Source organism: Anser brachyrhynchus (assembly GCF_964034855.1).
Source record: "Anser brachyrhynchus genome assembly, chromosome: 28".
In the NCBI taxonomy this organism is placed as follows: Eukaryota; Metazoa; Chordata; class Aves; order Anseriformes; family Anatidae; genus Anser; species Anser brachyrhynchus.
In genome coordinates this window covers 1,486,915-1,502,404 of record NC_137721.1, presented here as the reverse complement: position 1 = coordinate 1,502,404, position 15,490 = coordinate 1,486,915, and the positions used below count along the sequence as shown (strand labels likewise).

Below are 15,490 nucleotides of genomic sequence, written 5' to 3'. Positions count from 1 at the left end.
GTGGCCTCCAGAAGCTGACTTGCGGCTTGACTGTAATTTTCCTGGGACCTTTCGTTGTCGGGACTGACTCGTGGAGCTCTGGGAACTTCTGCCTGCTTCCAACATCCCCGTGGCAGCTGCCTTAGCAGTGCGGGTGTCACCAGGCTGCCAGGCGTGAAGGATTTCTTTGTTAGCTTTTTATTGTTTGTGTTGCTTTTTTTTTTCTCCTCTCTTTTGGAGAAAACTCCCCAAACTTGCACGTGAGCTGTCTGAAACCAGCACATGGCCAGGGCGTGTGCTGAGTTCTGTGGGTCGCCCTTTGGCTGCAGCGTTGACGTGAAATAACTCCGGATCTGAGAGCCGCCACTTGTCCCCTCTGTTCTCCTAGCGAGTGCTTGCTTCTCCGTTTATTTCACCTTCAGCCTGAAAAGTCTTATCTGAGGAACTTATTTGACTTTGATATGTGTTTTCTTTCTCCCCAGGCGCCTCTGGCCCAGCCGGAATCCCCTACAGCCTCTGCAGGAGACGACGCTCGTTCAGCTGCGGAGTCAGGGGAGTCCGACAAGGAGTCGGTCTGCAGCAGTTCGGCAAGCAACGGTGGCAGCAGGGGTTGCAAGGACAAAGAGAAACCAAAGAAAGACCGAGAAAAGGACAAGGAAAAGGATAAAAAACGGGCAGACTCGGTCGCTAACAAGCTGGGCAGCTTTGGCAAGACTTTGGGAAGTAAGCTAAAAAAGAACATGGGAGGGTTGATGCACAGCAAAACTATGAAGGGAGGCGTGAGCAACGGGCAGGGAGATACCTTGGAGAAGAAAAAGAAGGGATCCTTGAAGTCAAGGAAAGGAAGCAAAGAGGAATCTTCCCAAGGAGACTTGTCGGCTCCTGTGGAGAAAACCTGCCCGGGGAAAGCAGCCCCCGAGAAGCCATCGGACCCCTACAAGTACAGCAACGACGTGAGGCTGAGCCTCAGCATCCTCCGGGCTGCCATGCAGGGAGAGCGCAAGTTCATCTTCGCCGGCCACCTCAAGACCAGCAACAGGCTCCAGTACCAGGAGGAGATGATCCAGCAGTACCTGCTGGACGCCGAGGAGCGCTTCTTGGCCGAGCAGAAGCAAAAGGAGGCAGAGAAGAAGGCGCTGGCGAGCGCTGCCCCCGCCAAGAGGCTGGAGCCGGAGCTCAACGCCCACAAGGGCGAGGAGGCGATGCTCAGCCCCGCTTACCCCCAGCCTCCTCCTGCTTACGCCATCCAGACCCCGGATCTGGCCCTCGGCGCGAAGATGGCAGCTTTTCCCTCCAGCTACTCGGGCGTCTTCACCTTCCCCCGGCCCTCCGTGGCCAGCAGCGCGGAAGGATCTCATCCCCCCGGCTTCCCCGACGGCCGGCGCCAGGTCGCGGGGGGGCCCTGCAGCAGCCTCCCCCCTTACGCCACCCTCCCCAGGCACTGCGGCCAGGCCCGGCCGAGCCCCCACGCCTCCGGCCCTTCCCACGCCGGGCGATTTTCCCCCACGGACACGGATTCTCACCCCGGCTTCCCGGCGGAGCGCGACGGCCCGGGCGGTTCGGCCCCGCACAGCAACGGCTGCCGGGAGCACGCGGAGCAGGACGGCTCGCAGAAAGGGGCGGACAAAGCGAGGGGCCGGGCTCTTTATAACGTCCAGCAGACCAAATGCAAGCAGCCCAACTGCAGCTTCTACGGGCACCCGGAAACCGGGAACTTCTGCTCCTGCTGCTACAGGGAGGAGCTGAAGCGCAAGGAGCGGGAGGCTCTGGTGCACAGGTTCTGAGCGCTCCGCCCGCGCTGCTCTTCGGACCCGTGGCACCTGGGGGATGCAATAACGCCCGTATTTCACCCCCCCCCCTCCCCACGCTCCTCTCCCTGTCCGTGGAAGGAGGGAGGCGGCGGGCGCTTGGCCGGACGGGCTGAGGAGCGCGATGCGGCCGCCGCGCCGCGGAGGTGACCCGCGGCCAGCCCTCCTCCCCGCGGCATCGCCACGAGCACGGGCGCCTCGGACGGGCTCTGGTTAGCCGGGGGGGGCTCGGGTTAGCCGGGGGGGGGCTCGGTAGGCAGCCGCCGTGGAGGGCGAGCTCAGGTCGGAGCGCGAGGCGCGGGGGCTCCTCGCCGCCACCGCCGAACCAGACCAAAGCTTCGGGAGCAGCGAGCGCCCCGCGGGTCCTCCGGCCGGGCTCGACCCTCACTTCTCGTAGCGCTTCTCCCGAATCGAGCGAAAATGCCCCAGCAATTTCAGTTAGAAAGTCACAGACCTTTTAATTGAGAGGTTTTTTTCTTTTCTTTTTTTTTTTAACACTGTTTTTATTTTATTTGATGTTTTCTGGTACTGAGAGGAGCTTAGTCGGAAGCGGACGTTATTTTATTTTTATTTTTCTGTTTTCGGTTTGAACTCGTCTGAGCCCAGCGGACGTCTCCCAGCGCCTCGCAGCAGCGGGCTCGGGGCGCTGCCCTTCCGAGGGGCTCGGCTCTTGTTTTTAAACGTTCCTTTAAAATTCTTCTTGGGGTGGGAGGGGGACGGGGTGGTCACAGTGCTGAGTGGCTTTGAGTTTTCCCGCAGAAGTTCCGTGCGGAACCGTTACCGGTACAGTCGAACCGACTTAGAATCGACGGAGAAACGAGGTCAGTGTCTCCACCCAGCAATAACCAACGGCGTGGAGAAGCAGGGAGGACAAAGAGCGCCCCGCGGCACCGGGAGGTAAATCTGCACCGGGCTGCCCTTAGCTTACAGCTGTGCGTGGACACACACACGATAACTCTTTCTACTTGAGCAAGCTACTTCCGTACTACCTCTGTTCTGCTGAATAGAATTAACTCGGCTCCATTTTGCTGAGCCACGTAACTGACCTTAGGCTGAGTAATATTAAAGATATTTTTTGATAATAGGGCTAAAGAGTGAAATGTAAGAAAAATGAACCCGTACCTGTGTTACTCCCACACTCGCTGTGGTCCATCCACTACGTCCCCTTCTCCCCGGCCGAGCCCCGCGGCGCGGCACGAGCGCTGCCCTGAGCTCCCCGTTTTTCAGGGCGGGTGTAACTTTAGCACTGCAATGTTTGCACAGATCTTTTTTTGTAACTGTAGATCCCAAACTGGACTCGATCCTCGTTCCAGTCCTGTATAGAGCAAAGGTTCAGCATTTTACCGCGTGGAAATAAAACGTGAATTACGCTGATGAGTCAAAGCTTTACAACATTCCCTCGTTTTTTTGGGTTTTTTTTTGTTTTTTTTTGGTTTTTTTTTTTCAAAAGGCATCAAACTATGCAATCCCTTCCCACGCTGATCCCCCCGCCCGCCACGGGGAGAAGGGAAGAGAGAACGGGGCAGAGAGGGTGAAAGTGTACTTAACACTGGGGACTCACCTGAAGCCTTATTCTCACAAATACACTAAGGCTTTCTTCTAACGTACAACTTCTGCCGGTTTAATGTACGTCTGAAAAACCAACCCAGCCCCAAATTAAGGCCTTTTCTGTCGCAGGTGGCTGCTTTTGGCTTTGGTAAAGGCCGGGGCCGTCCCTGTGCAGGAAGGGCCTTGCTGCAGGTGCTCCCACCTGGGTGGCTCGGCCCCGCTCGGGCTGCGTTTGGGCTGTCGCGCTCGAAGCCGACGGCCTGTAAATATCCGAGCTCCTCCACCCCTCTAACTAAAGCTGTTCTTTTGGGGTTTTGTTAAATCGCTGCTGCTCGGAGCGTAGATAAGCCTTGCCCGGCTGCGAAAGGGGCACGGAAATAAGGTCGCTGCTGCAAGCGGGGTTTTCCTTAGGGTCCCTTTGCCCGGCAGTGGGGAGCCCCGGGGCTGGCACGCGGTCAGGGAGGCGTGCGGGGTGACTGCTGTGGGCGTGCTCTGGTCCTGGAGTGATGCAAGGCAGCGAATTTCTCCCTGGGGCTGGGTTAAAGTGCGTTGGATTTACTGCAGGGGCGAGAGCGCGCGCGGTCGGGTCCGTTCCGGCGGCTCTCCGCCCCGGTCACCCCGCAGCAACTCCTTGGCGGAACCCAAATATCAAACCTGAGTGGGTTTATTTAAAACAAAACCCAGCTCGCTGTGCGGGGAACAGTTTGTGCAGGGGCTTCTGCCTCTTCTTTTTCCTGTGCCCCGGAGCAGCGGCTTTATTGTAGAATCCTTCGGCTGCTGCCGAGAGCGCGAGGAGCGGGGATGCTCCGCGCCCCCCCGCCAAAGCACGGGGAGCGGGGACGCTCCGCGCCCCCCGCCGAAGACCGCAGGCAGGGGAGGACGGAAGGCACAAATTGATGCTCCACCAGCTCAATGCCCCTTTCCTGCTTTTTTTCGGGGGGATTCATCCCCGCTTCGGCCAACCCCATCCAGCCGCTGCGCCAACCCGCCCGAGGGGGCCGTGCGGCGCAGCCAGCGTCGCCCGGCTGCCGGAGCCGCTGCCGCCGTTCCTCCTCCCGAGGGTTTTTGGGGGAGAAAAGGGAGTTTGGCCGAGTGCTTTGTGCCCGCTGCTGGTGCCGTGGCCCTGCCGGTGAGGTTTGGCCGCGGCGCCGTCCTCCCCGGGCACCGCGCGATCCCCGACGGCCGCAGCCCCGGGAGCCTGGAGGAGAGCGGGGCGGTGGAGGTGAGGGGCGAAGTTCCCCCAAAAATTAATTCCCCAATTCCCCGTTTCGGGGTCGGTTTTGAAGCCCAGCCCCGTGGCCCGTGCTTGGTCTGCCGTTTTTACCGCCGTTACTGGAATTCGTAGCTTTTTTTTAAACTCAAAATGGGGGAAAAAAAACCACAACTTCAGGCAAAATTAGGTTTCCAATGAAAAGAGTAAAATAGCGAAGAGTATTTTTTCTACGAAGTGCAGAGTCTCAGCTGTTCCCTGAGCATCCCTGAGCCCAAACCTTCCTGCCTTACACACCGAATCGAGGGAATCGGCCGCGTTTCTTCAGTACTGCTAAGGATTTTTTCAGGTCATTTTTGTTTCCTTTATGGTGAAACTAATTTCTTTTTTTTCTACGGGACTATTAAATACAACTTATATTTATTCGAAGACATCTACCAACCACCGGTTCCTTTCCATAACCACGCTAAAGCCCCTGCCCACGCCGTATTTTAGGGTTTTGATATATTTTAGGGGCTCGATATATTTTTGGTACCTTTTTTTTTTTAAGTGGGGGGGGAGAGCGAGAGCAGCTCGTGCTCCGCAGCACCTCGCACGGGGGCACCGAACCACCCCAGGGTTTTTCTCCCGCGTCTGCCCCGCCGCCGTGCGAAGGAGACGGGGAAGGGGAGGCCGCGGCTTGATCCCGAGGTCTCGAAACAAGTGCACTTAGCGGTGTAACGGGAAGAAACTTTGCAGCCATCGGGACCTGGGGGTTTCTGCGCAGCCTGGCCCTCCTGCAGGAAAGGTCTGCGACCCGTCTGGAACGTTTTCAGTTTGTCTTAGCCCCGGGTCCCATCCCGCAGCCTGGGTTTTGGCCCCGTCTCGGCCGTCTCGCCCGGGCTCCCCAAACGAGCTTCGTAACGTCCCCGGTGTCCCCAGCCCCTCCGGGGAGGGGGGGTGGGATGCTCCGGTCTTCACCGATCGCACAAGAGGTGACCTGAATTAATTCTGCAACCGTTTATTCACAAAAGACTTTTTTTTTTTTTAAATTAAGAGATATTGGGTTGGCGATTTTTACTCTTTTGTTCGAGCACTGCTGTACTGAGCACTAGATGGCGCGTTGTAATCGGGCTGTTCACGGCATCCTTCATTTATGCTACCATAGATTCACTGACAATAAACGACGTTCAACTAATTACCACCGCCGGCGGCCGTGCCTCTTTCCTGCGCTTCGGGACGAGCGTCGCCCCCGCTCCAGGCCCTTCCGCCGCGTCCCCCTCGCCTGGCTTGCGGGGACGTCTTGGGTTTATTGGCTTTTCTTCCTGCCATCGATACGGGGAGGTCAGGGAGAACTTCTTCTCTTTGGGTGCTCACTGGGGGGCTGCTTTTAAAGGGGACCCCCCCCCCCTCCCAGCTGCTGCTCCTGCCCTGGTCGTGTCCCTTGTCACCCTTCTGGAGGAGCCTTTCCCCGGGGCTTTGGGCGGTCGGGCGAAGGATTTAAAACCCACCCGAGGCTTAGCACGGCGTGGCGATAAAATCCAGCTCCTTGCCAACGCGGGGCGCTCCGGCTGCTTCGGTGGGTTCAGAAATCAGGAAAACTCTCGGCCCCGGGGCTGCGCGCGCCTGCGCCCTCTTCCCCCCCCCCCCGCGGCGCTGTTTTGGGGTGAAACGGGTTTCTGGGTGCAGGTTTGGGTTCAGGAGGCGTTGGCGGGGCGAAGAGCAAAGGTCTGGGTCTAGCCGAGCGCTGCGGCAGCTGGATCGGTCCCCGCGTGAACTCGCAGGACTTTGGCCCCCGCTCGGAGAACCCAGCCTGGAGGCTTCGCACCGGCTCCGGGTGCGGCACCCCCCGGTTTTTTTTACCCGTGGGATGTTACGGGAGCGCTCCGGGCTGGGTGGGACGGGGCTCCGCTCCCTGCTGGAGCAGAAAAAATGCCAGCTATTTCAGCTGCTCGCTCCACCTGCTCCCACGCTCGAGCCAGGCGCGGCTGGGAGCCCGAGGAAGGGTCCTGCTGATGGCCCCGAGCCCCAGCCCCGCTCCTCCCTCTCGGGGACATCCCACAGGCGTCCCGGTGGCGTTGCACTCCCCACGTTTTGGAGCTGCTTCCGACCCCCAGAGCAGGCTGCTCCCCCCGTTTGTGCCCTAAATGATGCAAATCGGGGCGTCGGGGGCGTTTGCTGGCTGGGGGACGCGGGGTGAGGTTTTGGGGCCGGATGGAAATGTGCCTCGGTGCTACCGGGTGCTGAGAGCCCCTGTGGGGTCAGGGGAGCTCTGAGCAGGTTCCTGCGGGGTTTCTTTGACCCCCCCACCCCCCCCAGTCCCTATAGCAGTGGGATTTTTTTTATTCTTGCCCCCAGTGCTCTCCCTTCCTCCCCGGGCCGTGCTCAGCGCCACGTCGGTGCCGGCTCGCCAATTTTCCTGCAGCTCTCGGGGCAGCCCCGCGGCCCGGGCTGACCCCGAGCTGGCGCGGACGCTGCCCCACCGCCGATCCCTGGCCTTGGAGCCGATCCCTGGCCCGAAGCCCCGCAGGAAATTCTTCTCATCCGCAAGGTGCTGGAGCCGGGGACCCATCCAAGCTCCCCCCCTGGGGGGCCCCGGGGCTGTGCTGCCGGGTGATTTTCCTACAGGTGGAAAATCGGGGTGCACAACACTGAGGCTCCCCCAAAAAGCTGGAGGCAAAAAGGGCCCCAAATAGGATTTTAGTGCTCCGGCGCCTTCCCGCAGGCCTGGTTTGGCCGGTGCCAGTTCTCGGATCTCGGCCGCCCTGGTCCTGCCCCGGCCAGAGGGGCTGAGCCGGCGGGGTTGGCTTTTGGGGTCCCCGGGGGTTCCACCTGCTGCCGGGAGCGGGGTCAGGACCCCCGGGGCCCCCAGCGGGGGCCCAAGCGGTGCCGCTTGGCACGGCCCGGCCAGCGCTGGCTTTTCCGGGGTTGGGAGGAGATGGCGATGCCTCAGCGATGAGTCACGGAGCGGCTCGTTCCTCCCCGGCACCGCCGCTCGGCCTCCGTGGGGAGCCCGCGGGGGCCGCACGGTGCCCCCCCGGGGAAAGGTGCGGGGACGGGATGGGGGCACCCGAACGGGACCGGGCGAACCCCGGCTGTGCGCGGCGCCGCGCGTCCCCCAGGGGGTTCGGGGAGCTGAGTGCCCTTCCTCCGGCTCCTTACGGGGTGTGGGGAGCTGAGCATCCCCCGCTGGCGCCGAACGTCCCTTATAGGGTTTAGGGAGTTGCGTGTCCTCCCCCCAGCACCGTGAGCCCCTTGTGGGGTGCCAGGAGCTGTGTGCATCCCCCTCTGGCACCAGTGATCCCTTTTGGGGTGCCAGGAGCTGCAAGCGCCCCACGTCCCCAGTACCAGGCGTCCCTTATCCAGTCCGTCCCCCCAGTACCAGGCATCCAGGGGGCCGCGTGCCCCCCCCCCAGCACCAGGCATCCTTTTTGGGGTGCCAGGAGCTGCGTGTCCCCCCATGCCCCCAGCACCCCACATCCCTTTTGGGGGTTCAGGGAGCCTCACGTCCCCCCAGCACCCCACATCCCTTTTGGGGTTCAGGAAGCCGTGGCCCCCCCCGTGCCCCCCAGCACACTGCATCCCTTTGGGGGTGCCCGGAGCTGCTCGGAGCCCCCCCCCCTGTGCCCACGGGGGGCCCCCCCCCGCCCTCCCTGCCCCACTCATTGAACACCTTCCCCCCCCCCCCCCCCGACGCCGCGGGGGGAAACTGAGGCTGGCGGCGAGCCCCGTGCTGCCGCCGCCGCCTCCGCTCCGCCCTGGCCTCCCGCTGCCAGGAGCCGGCCTCGCTCGGGGAGCGGAGGCCGCGGGATGCCGGGGGGGCCGCGGGCGGCCGAAGCGGGCTGGTTGCTGCCTCCTCGGGATCCCCGCTCGTGCTCCCGTCCCGTTCCGTCCCGCCCGGTCGGGCAAAGTCCTCCGCCATGAACGGGGAGAGGGGAGGCAGCCGCTCGGCCTTCCCCGGCCTCCCAGGTAGGAGCCTCCGCCGCCGAGCCTCCGCCGGCCGCGGGCAGGTGGCCGGATGCTGGGGGCCCCCGCCGCAGCCGAGGCTCGGGGGTCGCCGAGGGGGGCGTGGGGGGAGGCCGGGGGCACGGGGACCGACGAGGGGGGTGTTGGGGGGGGGGTCACGTACAGCCTGGAGAGACCCCCCTGGGTGTGGGGGGCTGCGGGGGGGGGCACCCCCGTGCGCCTCCTCCCCGGAGGCCAAACCGGCCCCGTCCCGCAGGGGAGGTGGTGCTGGAGGAGGCTGCGGGAGTGCGGCTGCGGTGCCGCGAAGGGGACGGCTCGGTGCCGGGCACCTTGGTCTGCACCAACCTCCGCGTCGCCTTCCTGGCCGCCCCCGGGCACGGCGTGCAGGTGGGGGCCCGCCGCGACCCCCCCGCCCCCCCCCCCCGAAGCCCCCAGCCGGCTCAGCCCCGCTGCTTCCCTCCCCCCCACACACCCCGGCCCCGACCTCGCTGCTCCCGGTCCCAAACCCTCCTGGTCCTGAGCCTCTGCTGGCTGCAGCCCCGTCCCCAGCCAGCCCCAACCCAGCCGTGTCGCGATCCCATCTCAGCTGCATCCCGGTAGCATCCCAGCCCCATCCCAAGCACATCCTGACCCCATCCTGCTTCGATCCCAGCGGTATCGCAGCCCCATCCCAACCCCAACCCCGGCCCCATCCCGACCCCAACCCCGGCCCCATCCCAACCCCAACCCCGGCCCCATCCCGACCCCAACCCCGGCCCCATCCCAACCCCAACCCCGGCCCCATCCCAACCCCAACCCCGGCCCCATCCCGACCCCAACCCCGGCCCCATCCCAACCCCAACCCCGGCCCCATCCCGACCCCAACCCCGGCCCCATCCCGACCCCAACCCCAGCCCCATCCCGACCCCAACCCCGGTCCCATCCCGACCCCAACCCCAGCCCCATCCCGACCCCAACCCCAGCCCCATCCTGACCCCACACTGATCCCGTCCCGGCCGCACCCCTGCTTCATCCCATCCCCATCCCAGCCACGTTCCCGACCCCATCCCCGTCCCACCCTCGCTCCTCGGTCACAGAACCGCGATCCCCATTCCCCCCGCACCCGGGGAACTCCTCGCTGCAGGACCCGGGAGGGCACAGGGGCTGCCGCGGGTCACGGCACCGGCTGGACAAAGGCCGTGGGGTGCCGGATGCGGCCCCGCTGCCTTTTTGGGGTACCGGGGCGGCTCCCAGCTCTCCCCAAATCTCCTGCAGCCCCCTGGCTCCGTCGCCCCCCTGCAGAGCGAGCACAACGTGGCGCTGCCCTGCATCCGCAAGCTGGTGGCAGGTAAAGGGGACCGGGGGGGGGGGGGGGCACAGCACCGAGCTGGGACGAGCGGGGCCGGGGCTCGGCGGGCGCTGACGGCCGCTCCTGGCCCGCCGCAGGCAGCAGCTTCACCAAGCCCAAGGTGCTGACGGCCGCCTCCACCCTCAAGTTCATCCCCGAGGAGCTGCTGATTTTCTGCCGGGATTTCCGCCTGCTGCGCTTCCACTTCCACGAGAACGGGCTGGCGCCCCAGGCGTACCGGGTGAGCCGGGGGGGGGGGGCTTCGTGCCCTGCTCCTGGGCGATCCCCGGCGTAATTACAAGCGGTGGGGGGCTCGCGCGTGGTCCCCGTCACCTTGCTCCTCTCCGCAGGTGGCCAACGCCATCGCCCAGGCGCGGGAGACGGCCACGTGGCCGGGGGACAGCGGGGACGGGGACGGCCGCTCCCGGGCAGAAGCCAAGGCGGAGGAGGAGGAGGAGGAGGAGGGTGAAGATGAGGAAGGCTCGGCCCCCACGCTGCTCTTCGAGAGCCTCCGCGACTGGGAGAAGGAGCTGAAGCGCCAGGGCGCCGCGGGCTGGAGGGTGAGCGCCATCAACGAGCGCTTCGACATGGCCCCCAGGTACGGCCCGGCCGGGCGCCGGGCTCCAAGGGGCTGCCGGCCCCCACCCCGCCGGGGGGGCGCCCACCCCACGCCCCCACCCCCCCCCCTCTGCCCGCAGCCTGCCCCGCTACCTGTGGGTGCCCAGCGGGCTCCTGGACCACGACCTCAAGCGGACGTTCGCCCACTTCGAGGAGCGCCGCGTGCCCGTGAGTGCCGGGGCGGGAGGGAGGAATTGGGGTGCTGCCGGGGGGGTGACCTGGGGGGTGTCCCTGTCCTCCCCCCTGCCCCGTCTCGCCCGCAGCGGCTGTGCTGGCACCACCCGGGCGGCAGCGACCTGCTGAGATCCGCCGGCTTCCACGCGGCCTCGGAGCCGGGCGGCGAGGACGTGAGGTGAGCCCCCGGCGAGGATTTTGGGGCCGGGTTGGGGGTTTCGGGGTGCTGCCCGGCCCGGTCCCACGAGGGGGGGGGGGTGTCTGCGTGTCCCCCTCCCCAGGTGCCTGGAGGCGCTGCTGCGGGCGGGCCGCGGGCCCTGCGTGCTGGCCGACGCCGCCGAGCTGCCCACCCTGGCCGACATCCAGCTCGCCCACCTCAAGCTGTGGGCGCTCTGCCTGCACGGTGAGAGGGGACGGGGACCGGGGGGGGACCCCAGGTCTCATTCTGGGGGGGGGCCCCCGGGGCTCATCGCCCTCCCCTGACCCCCCCGCCCCCCAAATTTGCCCGCACGGCGCAGGCGCGGCGGCCGAGGAGAAGTGGCTCTCGGCGCTGGAGGCGACGCGCTGGCTGGACCACGTCCGGTGAGCGGGGAGCTTTTGGGGTGCGGGGCAGCGGGGGAAAGCCCGGCCCTCGAAACGCCCCCCCCCCCCCCATCCAGCCCCCCCCACCCCGCTTTGGGGGCCGTTCACCCCCAAGCACGCCCAGCAGCTGCAGGGTGACGGGGCGCTGTGGCGGCCGGGTGGTTACCCCGAACCCACGGGGGGGGGCTGGAGACCCCCGGGCAGGCAGAGGCAACATTTTGGGGTGCCCTGACCCCCCCCCCCCCCCTCCTTGCCCCTCCTCGCCCCCAGCGCCTGCTTGAGGAAAGCCGTCGAGGTGGCATCGCTGCTGGCGGGGCGCCGCTGCTGCGTCCTCCTGCAAGGTAGAGCCGGCACCGCGGGGCCACCGGAGCGCGGCGGGGGGACCACGGGGACACCCCAAACCCCCCCCCCCCAAATATCACCACCTCGTCCCACCCACCAGAGCCGTCCGACCGGGACCTCAACTGCCTGCTGGCCTCCCTGGTGCAGCTCCTGGCGGACCCCCACGCCCGGACCCTGCCGGGCTTCCAGAGCCTGGTGCAGCGCGAGTGGGTGGCAGCCGGCCACCCCTTTCCCCGCCGCCTCGGCCTGCGGCGCGACAGCCCCCGGGAGGAGGTGGGCACCGCGCCGCGGCCCCCCCCCGGTGCCCCCCCTGCCCGTCCCAGGGGACGGTGACGGGTTGGTGTCGTCCCCCCCCCACGCTGTCCCCGCAGGCGCCCGTGTTCCCGCTGTTCCTGGACTGCACGTGGCAGCTGGTGCGGCAGTTCCCGGCGGCCTTCGGCTTCACCGAGGCGTACCTGCTGGCCCTGCACGACAGCGGCTTCCTGCCCTACTGCGGCACCTTCCTCTTCAGCTGCCAGCGCCAGCGGGGCCGCGGCGGCCCGGTGAGCGGGGCCGGGGGCTCGGCGGCACCCCCGGACCCCTTCCAGCAGCTTTAGGGCGGCGGGGAATCCTCCTCACCCCCCCCCCCCGTGGCGGCATCCAGCTGCCCGCCGGCGCCGTGCCTCGGTTTCCCCACCCGCGCCGTGCCTCGGTTTCCCCACCCGTGCCCCGAATCCCGCCCCCCCCCCCGCTTTGGGGGTCGGGGGGCGCTCACCCCGTCCCTTCCTCCTCCCCGCAGCAGCAGCCCCGCAGCCAGACCTACACGCCGGTGAACGGCTGGTGGGACCCCCCCCCGGGCAGGGGGGGCAGCGCCGGCAGCCGCCTGCCCCCGGTTTGGGACTGGGCGCTGCGCTACAGCCCGCAGCAGCGGGCGCGGTTTCGGAACCCGGCGGGGGTCCCCAGCACCGTGGGACCCCCCGACACCGCGAACCCCCAGACCACGGGCACGGTGAGCCTGGGGGGGGGGTGTCTGGGGGGGCCGCGTTGGGAAGGGACGAGGGTGCTGGGGTTGTGCTGCCCCCATGGCATGAGACCCCCCCACCCCCTCCGCTCTCCCGCTGGATTTTGGGGGGGCTCCGAGTCTAAAATCCCTCCCCTGTGCCGATCGGCCCCTGGCGGCTGGGTTTTCTCCCCTGTTTTCCCGAACCGCTGGGGTTTCCGCCCATTTCCCCCCCCGCTGGACCTCCTCCCTTGTCCCCCTGGCTTTTACACCTCCTTTTACCCTAATTGCCGCTTTTCCCCATTTTTCCCTAACCACTGGCTCTCCCACCTCCCTTTTAACCCAGCTGCCAGTTTCCCCTCCATTTTCCCTAACCACCTGCTTTTGCACCCCCCTTTTCACCGTAACTTCTGGATTTCCCCCCATTTTCCCTAACCCCCATCTCTTCCACCCCCTTTTTACCCTAACCCCTATTTTCCCCCCATTTTCCCTAACCCCCATCTCTTCCACCTCCTTGTTACCCTAACCCCTATTTTCCCCCCCATTTTCCCTAACCCCCATCTTTTCCACCCCCTTTTTACCCTAACCCCTATTTTTCCCCCCGTTTTCCCTAACCCCCGTCTCTACCACCCCCTTTTCACCATAACCACCGGATTTCCCCCCATTTTCCCTAACCCCCACCTTTTCCACCCCCTTTTTACCCTAACCCCTATTTTCCCCCCCATTTTCCCTAACCCCCATCTTTTCCACCCCCTTTTTACCCTAACCCCTATTTTTCCCCCCATTTTCCCTAACCACCCTCTCTTCCACCCCCCTTTTTACCCTAACCCCTATTTTCCCCCCCATTTTCCCTAACCCTCGTCTCTTCCACCCCCTTTTTACCCTAACCCCTATTTTTCCCCCCATTTCCCAGCCCGCCGATGCCTGGCCTGGGGCAGGAGCCGGGGACGTCTTCGCGCTGGCCAAGGGCTCGCTGTGCCCCCAGCCCTTCCCGTGGCGCAGCGGCCGCCCCCCCCCGCGCTTGCTCCGCTGGGCCCCCTCCCTGGAGAGCCTCAGCGAGCGGGGGGGCGGCTCGGGGGGCAGCCCCGTCCCCGCGCCCCCCCGGGGGCTGCTGCTGCCCTGCGCCGCGGGGCCGTCGGTGCGGCTCTGGCGCCGCTGCTACCTGCGGGGCCTGCCCGAGGCCCAGGTATGGGGGCAAAAAGGGGTCTGGGGGGGGGTCCTGGGGGGGTCTGGTTGGAGAAGCGGGGGGAAATTGAGTCATTGGGGGGGGGAAACTGGGTCCTAGGGGGGGAAACTGAGTCACGGGGGGGGGAATAAGCCCTGGAGGGGGGGAAACTGGGTCCTAGGGGGGGAAACTGAGTCATGGGGGGGGGGGGGGAATAAGCCCTGGAGGGGGGAAACTGGGTCCTGGGGGGGGAAACTGAGTCACGGGGTGGGGAAAACTGAGTTATGGGGGGAAACTGGATCCCAGGAGGGGGGGAAACTGGGTCCCGGGGGGGGGAAACTAAGCCCGGGGGGGGGTGGAACTGGGTACCGGGGGGAAACTGAGTCACTGGGGGGGGGGGGGACTGGGTCACAGGGGGGGAAACTGGGTTCTGGGGGGGGAAACTGGGTCCCAAGGGGGGGGGGGAACCGGGTCCCAGGGGAGGGAAACTGAGTCCCGGGGGGGGCTGCGCTGTGCCAGGTGGGTGCACCCCCGAGGGGCTCCCCGGCTTGGAACGGATTTCTTGCCCCCCAAGCCTGTGCAGGACGGGGTTTGGGGCTGGTGCGGGTGGTCGTGCGCGCCCACCCTGCCCCCGTGGCCGTCCGTCCTGCCCGCCGCGGGCGTCTGTCCTAACGGGCTTGGGCCCCGTCTCCCCGCAGCGCGGGCGCTTCGCCCCGTCTCCGGCCGGCCTGGCGGAGGAGCTGACGCTGCTGCAGGACCGCCTCAGCGCCTGGCAAGCGCAGGGACCCCGCACCAGGGCCGCCGGCAGCCCCCTGGCACCGTCGCGATGAGGGATGGGGGAAAAAAAAAGAACCCCGGGGGGGGGACGAACGCTACCGGGACAGAGCCGGCCCTTGGGGGGGAGCTGACCCCGGGGCTCCCCTGCCGGTTTTGGGGGGGAAAAAGCCCCCAAAGCGCCCCGCGGCCTCTCCACTGCTGCCTCCCTGCTCCTCGCCGGGGCTCTTGTGGCTTTTTGGGGCCGGGGACAGCTTTTGGGGGCTGGTGATAGCTTTTTGGGGCCAGCGCCGGCTTTTTGGGGCCGTCACAGGCTTTTTTGGGGCCAGTGTTTGCTTTTTGGGGCTGACGCAGGCTTTTTGGGGCCAGCTCCTGCCATGCTGCTCCCCGGCTGCTCTGGAGGAGGCCGAGCACCCCAGGAGTGCCGCGGGCGCCCCGGCACAGCCGATTTCCCCCTTTTTTGCCTTAAATTCCTTGCTACCTCCACGTGCCTCGGGGCTGGGCTCACCGCCCCGGGCCCACGCATCTGGCCCCGCCGCAGGGTCGCTTTGCTCCCACAGGGGCCGAGCTTTGCTGGGAGCCCAGCGCCAGGCCTCTGTCGGCGACACGCTGTCGCGATATGGGAGGGGCAGGGACCCCAGGGCTCAGCTCGGCTGCCGGGGCTGTGAAGAGGAGAACGGGGCTCTGAGCGCTGGCGGCCCCCGGCCATGCACTTTTATGGAGGTTTATGTCGGGAGCTCGCCCGCACGCGGCGGTTTGCACTTTTTATTGAGGTTTGTGTCGGGGAGCTCAATAAAGCGGCCTGCGGGCACTGCGGCGTGGCTCTGAGTGAACGGCCCGGGCTGGGGGCCCTGGGCTGGGGTGGGGGTGCCCGGCCCCAGCCGTGCTGCCGGCTGTGGGGGCGATATCGCCGCCTATCGCGGGGGGGCTATCGCGACATAACAGGCCCGGCCTCAACATGGCGCCCACGCCATTTCCGGCCCGCCGCGAGGGGGCGGGGCTTGCGCCTGGGGCTGACGTCAGGGCGCGAGGGGCCGGC

The 15,490-nt window shown here is 66.2% G+C and overlaps 2 protein-coding genes across 7 annotated transcripts in view; both read left to right on the top strand.

Annotated features, from left to right (window-relative positions):
- Nucleotides 1-3,158, top strand: part of OTUD7B (OTU deubiquitinase 7B) — a 34,474-nt gene extending 31,316 nt beyond the window's left edge. For all 3 annotated transcript variants that reach the window (XM_080570059.1, XM_080570061.1, XM_080570060.1), the window contains one exon: nucleotides 462-3,158. In XM_080570059.1, coding sequence (XP_080426185.1) covers nucleotides 462-1,763 — 1,302 coding nt within the window. In that variant the 3' untranslated portion in view covers nucleotides 1,764-3,158. The remainder of the gene's footprint in view (nucleotides 1-461) is intronic.
- Nucleotides 3,159-8,216: 5,058 nt separating this feature from the next.
- MTMR11 (myotubularin related protein 11) lies at nucleotides 8,217-15,262 on the top strand. Of its 4 annotated transcripts, none has more exons than XM_080570063.1 (15): nucleotides 8,217-8,493; nucleotides 8,747-8,877; nucleotides 9,745-9,817; nucleotides 9,916-10,058; nucleotides 10,168-10,377; nucleotides 10,516-10,603; nucleotides 10,699-10,787; nucleotides 10,891-11,012; nucleotides 11,128-11,191; nucleotides 11,462-11,532; nucleotides 11,634-11,806; nucleotides 11,905-12,075; nucleotides 12,315-12,521; nucleotides 13,426-13,698; nucleotides 14,376-15,262. In XM_080570063.1, the coding sequence occupies exons 1-15, from the start codon at nucleotides 8,445-8,447 to the stop codon at nucleotides 14,720-14,722; spliced, it is 2,211 nt and encodes a 736-aa protein (XP_080426189.1). In that variant the 5' UTR covers nucleotides 8,217-8,444; the 3' UTR covers nucleotides 14,723-15,262. The 4 variants fall into 4 exon arrangements, with proteins under 4 accessions (XP_080426189.1, XP_080426188.1, XP_080426191.1 ...); XM_080570062.1 differs by having other exon boundaries at nucleotides 8,218-8,493; nucleotides 12,312-12,521; XM_080570065.1 differs by having other exon boundaries at nucleotides 8,218-8,493; nucleotides 10,168-10,415.
- The last annotated feature ends 228 nt before the right edge of the window (nucleotides 15,263-15,490 follow it).

What these genes read in the sequence shown, in the direction of transcription:
- MTMR11 (XM_080570062.1), top strand. Translation starts at nt 8,445, where the DNA reads ATGAACGGGGAGAGGGGAGGCAGCCGCTCGGCCTTCCCCGGCCTCCCA. An exon ending in CTGCTGCGTCCTCCTGCAAG is followed by an intron (nt 11,533 to 11,633) that starts GTAGAGCCGGCA and finishes CCCACCCACCAG; the next exon opens with AGCCGTCCGACCGGGACCTC. An exon ending in AGCGGGGCCGCGGCGGCCCG is followed by an intron (nt 12,076 to 12,311) that starts GTGAGCGGGGCC and finishes TCCTCCCCGCAG; the next exon opens with CAGCAGCCCCGCAGCCAGAC.